Consider the following 8,799-nt stretch of genomic DNA (forward strand, 5'->3'; position numbering starts at 1 on the left):
GTTTCTCCTTTCTACCTCTTGTTTATAACCCCAGTATAACTCTCATATTTTAAGTCTTGAGTTATACTGGGATTACTTAAATACCATGAAAGACACCCTACAAGTTCTCATCTAAGATATATAGGTATGGATGTTGATCCTCTTTGCAAATATTGTCATCAGCCTGAAACCATTGACCATATATTCCTTCATTGTCCTAAAAGACTTCTACTCTGGGAAAATATTAATATGGCGTCCAACATATATATCATCCCACTTTTGACAACTGGGAAATGGCTTGACTATTGCAGGTCTATAAAGAACATTAGAATAGGAAACCACCTGCAATGGAATGAAGTATTCCCCTTTTATCTATGGAGTATCTGGGTAACAAGAAACAATCTTTTGTTTACCAATAAAAATACTCCAATATCATTAGAACAACCTTATGTGAGTGCCATGGAATTTTTCTTCCTAACAGGTAACATCAAAAATAATCCCAACGTACATACGCAGATATGGATGCCCCCATCTATTGGTCTGAAACTAAGCATAGACGGGGCCTATAACTATGTAAACAAGACGGGGGAGATGGAGGTGTGTTTAGAGACACCACTGGCAGCTGGGTCAAGGGCTTCAGTGCACGAATCAGTGTACGACACCCCTTGGAAGCTGAAACTATGGCTCTGTTTATGGGGCTAAAAATGGCTAGACACGAGATTCGACATGCTTATAATTGCAACAAACTCTATTGACTTAGCTAATAAATGTATGTTAAATCAAGAAACTGACAACAATCTAATTATACTGTGCAGGGCTCTTCTTCAGGAGCTGGGGAACACGCTGGTGTGCCATGAAAGCAGGGCTCTCAACAAGGTTGAGGATAAGCTAGCTAAGTATGGTAGAAGGAAGATCTTATATTTCCTTCCCTATTTCTCCTTCCCCTTATGTATAAAAAAAATAAAGAAATGTTAGTTTATGGGACAAGGAAACGTTCTGATTCCAAAAAAAAAAAAAAAAAAAAAAAAGATGCTAGTATTATTTATTGTCTAGCTTAAATTACTTTTAATTTATTTTAGATGAAAAAGTTGGTTAGAGCCTATTTTAAGGAAGCCCAATGATTGAATACTGACTATACTCCAAAATATGAAGAACACATGAAAAATGCAACTGTAAGCTCTGGTTAAGAGACTTTTGAATGGCTAAGAAATGAGCCATTGATAGTTCGGGCTTCCTCATTGTTTAGCAGAGCAATGCAGATGATATTATTAGTCATCAAGTAAGTACTACAATAATGCTTCTCTTTTTCTTTACTTACAAAAGATAGAGAGCCTATATCTAATTTAGTTATGAAGTCTACTTATTGGGCAAAAATGTCTTTCATCCACTTATGGGAACTGAAATGTCATTTTAGTCCACGTGCAAAATTGTCCTTTCATTTAATGATCAACTTGATCTCACTTTATTAATGAGATGTTTTTTTTTATTGATCAATTAATTATTAATTAAAATAATTAATTTTTTTAATAAAACCCCAACCCATCTAAGTCCTAATAACCCGACCCATTACTACCCGCCCCAATCTGTTAGGCCTAATAACCGGACCCACCACTACCCGCTCCAATCCCGTTGATCAATTCATCATCGGGCATCTACAAACATGAGAACATATACCAGACACAAATTTTCGAATCCAAATGATACTACATATATTTATGCACTCAAATGTGTACATTTCATGGATAAAATACTATGTACAAAAGTTGTACAGAAATGATACATACTGCAACATACAGATGCATTATATTTCATTGAGACCGTGCACAGACAACTATACTTACATATGATCATAATCATTCTAAATCCAGTGACTCGAGTTTCTGAATTTGTCTCTAGTCCTCGAGATGAATTGAGAAGTTGCAGAGAAAAGAGAGATAAGAGTAGATGTCCGACGATGAATTGATCAACGGATTAGGGCGTCTAGTAGTGGGTCGGGTTATTAGCACTTAGATGGGTTGGGATTTTATTTAAAAAATTAATTATTTTAACTAACAATTAATTGAAAAATAAAAGAAAAGACACCTCATTAATAAAGTAGGGTTAAGTTGATCCGTTAAATGGAAGGGTAATTTTTATAGACTGAAAGGGCATTTCAGGCCCAACAGCTGAATGAAGGACATTTTTGCACCATTTTTAATAGGTGAAAGACATTTTAAACCCTTTTCTAAAATTATAATTATACTGAAAATATATTGAAATCTATTTCATGTAGGTTGAACAACAAAGATCACATGTAGTTTCAATGATTGAATGTTATATGGAAGAATATGAAGTTTCAAAGTAAGACTTGAACCGGTATGATTAGCTTGTTACTGATTGAAGCTGTTAAAATATGAGAATAAGATTAGCCTATTACTGGTTGAATATGTCAAAATATGACTAGAATGATAAAATTACACGTGCAATTAAGTATTTGGAGCATAATCAAGCATTTAATAAATTGAAGATTTTTATTTATGTGTGATTCACAATGTATCATATTGTACTAGTAGTATTTTGTAACTGTAATGTTCTAATAGTAGATTTATCATTTTTGTGCTTTATTAGCATTTTTATTATTTTGTTTATTGTTCAACTAAAATGAGCAATAAATGTCTTATCATAAAAAAATAATAATAAAATGGTTTATTGGACCCTTATACTTATATGAGTTTGTATTCAGAATTTTCCTAGACTCATACTCACCCCTAGACTTAGTAAAACTCGACACTTTAAATCCCTCTAACCATTGATCAAACTTATGTGGTATTAAAATGACTGAGTTGGATATAGCATGTGATTACACATGTTTAAGAGCAATTAACTCCATATTCCTATTAAATAATATTAAATTATAAAAGAAAACAAATATTTTCTCTGTCCCAATTTATATGACAAGTTTTCTTTTTGGTCAGTTTCAAAAATAGTGACGTATTTCTATATTTAATAACGATTTAATTTTAAAATTTTCACTCTACTCTTAGTAAAATGATTTACAATCACACAAACATTTGTAACTTATTTTAGATTACAAGTTTTAAAAATCTATCTTTCTTTCTTTAACTTCATTTCAAATCAAATTACATTACATAAATTAAAATGGATAAAATTAAATCAAATTACATTACATAAATTAAAATGGAGGAAATTGAAAATTTTATAAAAAACAAAATCTTTTTTTAAAAAACCACCTTCTCCTACCCCTCCCCCACCCTTCCAAAAAAAAAAACCCACCCACCCTCCACCTTTTTTTTTCTTTCTTCTCCACCCCTACTATTCATTTTCTTCACCCCACCCAACCCCAACTAGTCTTCAACAGCCACCCCACTGTTCTTCCTCTTCACTACTCCGTACGTCAAGTAGAAACTACAGATCTTCTTCACTAGATTTTTATTTTTATTAGATACAAAGAAATGAAGTATAAAATATGTAAATAAAAAAATTAAATTTTAATTTTTTAACTATTTTTTTCCTTTAAATTTATGTGACATCATTTAATTATGGAATAAAAAATAAAAAATTATTTTAAAATTTGTGGTATAAATAAATCTTAGATTTTGTATGGTCATAAAATATTTTATAAAAACAAATTGTTTCTAAAAATTGAAAAATTACATTCTTTTTTGAACAAATTAAAAAACAAAATGTGTCATATAAATAAAAAAAAAAACATAAATATTGGGCCGCTCAACATGGGCGATACTAGTCCTATCTATAAAAGATAAAATTTAATACTCCCCCGTTAATCTTCACTTGTTCACTATACTAAAAATAGATGTTAAATAATATTTATTTATTTTCAAAAATTAATAAATTATTTATTTATTTCTATCTATTTTGTCCTTATTATTAAATTATTTATTAATTTTTTAAATTTGAAAAATGTTATTGATATTATTTTTAATAACATAAATAAATATTATTTGACGAAGGAAAGAGAATATTAAATTATAGCCAAATTTTCTCCTAAATAATAGCCCCATCCTAGCCCTCAAACATTAATATCGGCTCAGCCGACTTCTTAAAATGCATATTAAATAATAACTGCTCCTACTTGCCAAAGGAAAAAAGAAAGGATAGTTAATCTAGAATAAGTGATCTGATTAGGCGCTCCAGTATAAATAGATAATCTCATTAGCACAACTTAAATCCACAAATCTCTATAATTAAGACAAAAGAGTAATAAGTTGAAGCAATGACTGGTTCTCCTAAAAATAATAACTTTCGTCCCTTGGCTAATTATCACCCATCTGTTTGGGGATATCATTTCCTTTCTTATACTCCTCAACTCACGGTGAGTGACACATTTTAGTTTAATGTACTTATTGTTACCTTAGAGCCCTTCTTTACTCATCTTTGAGCCGGGGTCTATCGGAAACAGTCTCTCTACTTCTTTAAAGTTAGTGGTATGGATTGCGTACACTCTACCCTCCGAAGACCCCATGATGTGAGAATATACTGAATTTGTTGTTGTTGTACTTATTGTTATCTTGATTTGTTATACACTAACACTATTCCTCCGTTCCTTCCTTATTGTTATAGTTTTCTTTTTAAAAATCAAATGATACAAACTTCGATTAATTTAATATCTTGTTTGTCATTCTATTGATATTATGAGAAAAATTATAATTTATGCTACTTTTTATATAGTTTTTATTATCTAAAATTTAATTTTAACATATTTTATTAGTCTAATCAAATCTAATTTAGCTTTAAAAATTAATCAAATTGAATTTCGACAAATAAAATAAGACAACTAAAACGGAATGGAGAGTGAACCTTAAAACTAATTACAAGTTATAACGAGGCATTTAAAACTTAACATAACATTTAATACAATCTAGATGATGAAAAAAAAGCATTTTTCCGAGCTTTTATGAAAAAATATTTATAATTAATAGTAATGCTCGCTCAACTTTGCCATGCAGGAAATTACTACCCAAGAAAAACATGAACTTGATGAGTTAAAAGAGATTACAAGGAAAATGTTGGTGGAAACTCCTGACAATAGTACAAAAAAACTTGTGTTGATAGATGCACTCCAACGATTGGGAGTAGCATATCATTTTCCTATGGAGATCGAGACATCCCTTCAGAACATTTTTGATGTGTCCCAACTATTAAGTGAGAATAATGTTGATGACAACCTTTACATTGTTTCTCTTCGTTTCCGACTTGTGAGGCAACAAGGCCATTACATGTTTTCTGGTAATTTACTTAATTATTTCTGCTCTCTCTGTTCATTGTGTTTTTCTTTTCTTCATTAAACTTTTAATAAAGGTTCAACACACAACTTCTAATGAAGTTAAATTTCTTACTGATCGATAATGAACGTGATGATTAACTAGCTGTCTTCAAGAAATTCACAAATCAAGATGGAAAATTCAAGGAAACCCTTACTAATGATGTCCAAGGATTATTAAGTTTGTATGAAGCAACACATCTGAGAGTGCGCGACGAAGAGATTCTTGAAGAAGCTCTAACATTTGCCACCACTCATCTCGAGTCCATTGTGGCTTCCAACTTGAGCAATAACTTACTTAAAGATCAAGTGACTGAAGCCTTAAGCCAGCCTATTCGCAAGACTTTACCAAGGGTGGGAGCTAGGAAGTACATATCCACTTACGAAAACTATGATGCACATGACGATTTGCTTTTGAGATTTGCAAAATTGGATTTTGACTCTCTGCAAAAACTTCATCAGAGAGAGCTTAGCGAGCTTACAAGGTACTAATAGTATATACATTATTTGATCTATCTTCTTTAATGGAATGAATAACGGTAATTTGGATTTTAAAACGTTGCTCTTGTGATGAATGTAGGTGGTGGAAAGATTTAGATTTTGCAAATAAATATCCATATGCAAGAGATAGATTGGTTGAGTGTTACTTTTGGATTTTAGGAGTGTATTTTGAGCCTCAGAATAGTCGTGCCAGAAAAATGATGACAAAAGTACTCAAGATGGCCTCCATCATTGATGACACTTTTGATGCTTATGCAATCTTTGACGAACTTGTGCCTTTCAACAATGCGATTCAGAGGTAAAACAACAATTTTACAAGTAAATTAATCTATTTACAATCCTTCACTGATGAATATGAAAAGTTAAACATGTTTTTTTGGTAGTTCTTGTGAAATTATATTCTTATATATACATACACAAGACCTAAAAATTATTAGCTTGTGATTTTGGTATAAATCCTGATTTGTAGATGGGACACAAATGCGATTGATTCAGTACCATCATATCTAAGACCTGCTTATCGAGCCCTTCTAGATGTATACAGTGAAATGGAAGAAGTGTTGGCCAAAGAATGCAAATTGGACCGTGTATACTATGCAAAATATGAGGTAATTTAATTGTAATTACCTAACCTACATAATAAGCAATTAATTAACATGGGAATCATGGTAGTTCAATTAATTTGTTGCCTAAGTTTTCATTTTATTAGTGAGAATTCAATCCTCCATGTTATAATCCAGGCGGAGCCAGGGTTTCAACAGAGGGGGTTCCATGTTCAAAGAAAATTTAGGATTTCAACTGAGGGAGATCCATATTAAAAGAAAATTTAGTTGAAGGGGGTTCAACACCTACTATAACCACATAAAAAATAATTTTAATCATGTATAAATAATATATTTTTTCATCGAAGAGGGTTCGACCGAACTTCCGAACAGAAGGCTGGCTCCGCCCCTGCCGGGCTCCCCATTTTGTCTTCCTCCTTTTATATAAAAAAAAAAAACAATTTTTTTGGGAAAAGAAAACATTCTCCTTCCAAAAGGAAAAACAAAAGATACCAGTATTACTCATTAGTCTAGCTTAAATTACCATCCTTCTGATGAGTTTTGATTCATTTTATATTAGATGAAAAAGTTGGTGAGAGCTTATTTTAAGGAAGCCCAATGGTTGAATGATGACTATACTCCAAAATTTGAGGAGCATATAGAGACTGCACTCGTAACTGGTTCCTATATGATGGGAGCAACAACTAGCTTGGTCGGTATGATGGAATTTATATCGAGAGAAACTTTTGAATGGTTAAAGAATGAGCCATTGATAGTTCGAGCTGCCTCTTTGATTAGCAGAGTAATGGACGATATTGTTGGACATGAAGTAAGTACTTCTCTTTTTCTTTGCTTTGCAAAAGACAAAAAGCCCATTTGGTTTTTGAATGTAAGTGGTGGAGTTGATTTTGCCAATAGTAATTACATGTTCCGATAAAAGTTTTAAAACTGAAAATAACTTTTATTTCATCAAAACATCCTCAAAGTTGTTAATACTACTTTCTCCCCTTTTAAATACTATTCTGTTTCATTTTATAAAAGTCAAACTAGATAAACTTTGATAATAATATATTTTTTCATGATATTGATACGAAAAAAATTGTAATTTATAAAAGTTTTTGAATTTATAAATTATAATTTCTAGATATTGAATTAATGTAATCTAATTTAACTCTCAACATTTAACTAATATGGGACAAAATGAAGGACTAAATACTATAAACTGAAATTATATTATTCCAAAGCTACGCAGAAGTACTACAAAGTGGTATTTTATTTATGTAAAATATCAAAAAATCTATCATTTCAAATATTATACATAATTGCGGGTGGTGGTTGTGGGTTTCTAATGTCAACTATTATCACCATTAGTTAGTACTACATACTCACAACCACCATCATAAGTTAACTAATACTACCACCCGTTCGATATTCATAACTATCACCACTAATCACTATCATCAATCATGATATATATAATATTTTTTAAGAGACAAAATTAAGTTAATATCTTATTTATATTCATTAATATTTAAATAAAAACATGTTTTATATATTTAGATGTTATTTCATGGAAATTGTCTTAATCTTTTATTATTCTGGTCTTGACTCCATATTGGCTCTATATTTTAAGAATCAGAATTTTAGTACTCATCTAGATATTTACATGTGTATTCATCAAATTTAGACATCATATTTCTTAGGAAAAAGACTTAAATATGTCACTGAATTATCAGAAATGACTCATTTATGTCATCTGTTAAAAGTTGGGTTCATTCATGTCATCGCTGTTATAAAACTGGTTCATCCATGCCATTACTTTTTAACTGTGATTTTTTAAAAGACAGTTTTTTCACGTGGTGAAAAAAAAGTGTAAAATGTATAATTGACGATAGATTGAGAAAAAAAAAAAAAAACACGTGGCATCAGTTATTGATTGCTACATGAAAGATGAAAGATTATGGAGTTTCAATGCAAGAGGCGTATGCTAAATTTGAGAAAGAAGTGACCAATGGATGGAAGGACATATCTTTCGTCCAACCGAAGCTCCAACCTTCGTCCTTGAAAGAGTTCTAAATTTCGCGCGTGATTGACACGTTATATAAAAATGAAGATGGATACACAAACTCTAAAGGCAAAGTTAAAAACATGATTAACTTATTACTGGTTGAATCTATAAAAAATTGATGAAATTGCACCTTCAATCAAGTGTTCCTCGGAATGTTTGAAATAAAACCCAAGCCTAGTTAAAATCTGTTTTGACTATGGACTACTAAATAGCAAATAATTATACTAACGAAAATTCAATATGGAGCTATTATTCGAGAGATCATCAAATGATTTACTCAAATTCAAAAGAGCTACGACAAGCAGATATGGAAGATGTAAGACAATGGATAATGGCGCTACTAACTGGTTTTATTTCATCATATAATATCTCTGCTGGTGCAGTATAACACTTTATATAAAATAAATTTCCTTTTGTTATTCTTTTGT

At 30.9% G+C, this 8,799-nt stretch overlaps 1 protein-coding gene across 1 annotated transcript; it reads left to right on the plus strand.

The window, feature by feature from the left end:
• Window positions 1–4,174: 4,174 nt before the first annotated feature.
• LOC124886421 (sesquiterpene synthase 12-like) lies at window positions 4,175–8,540 on the plus strand (the record flags this gene model as incomplete). Its single annotated transcript, XM_047394573.1, is given in 10 exon segments — window positions 4,175–4,312; window positions 4,947–5,226; window positions 5,367–5,745; window positions 5,841–6,059; window positions 6,231–6,369; window positions 6,884–7,132; window positions 8,199–8,258; window positions 8,260–8,332; window positions 8,335–8,380; window positions 8,382–8,540. Coding segments are annotated over 10 exon segments (1,653 nt in total). The 5' UTR covers window positions 4,175–4,213.
• Between the last annotated feature and the right edge of the window lie 259 nt (window positions 8,541–8,799).

The sequence above is a fragment of the Capsicum annuum genome, chromosome 8 (genome assembly GCF_002878395.1).
Source record: "Capsicum annuum cultivar UCD-10X-F1 chromosome 8, UCD10Xv1.1, whole genome shotgun sequence".
Taxonomy (NCBI): Eukaryota; Viridiplantae; Streptophyta; class Magnoliopsida; order Solanales; family Solanaceae; genus Capsicum; species Capsicum annuum.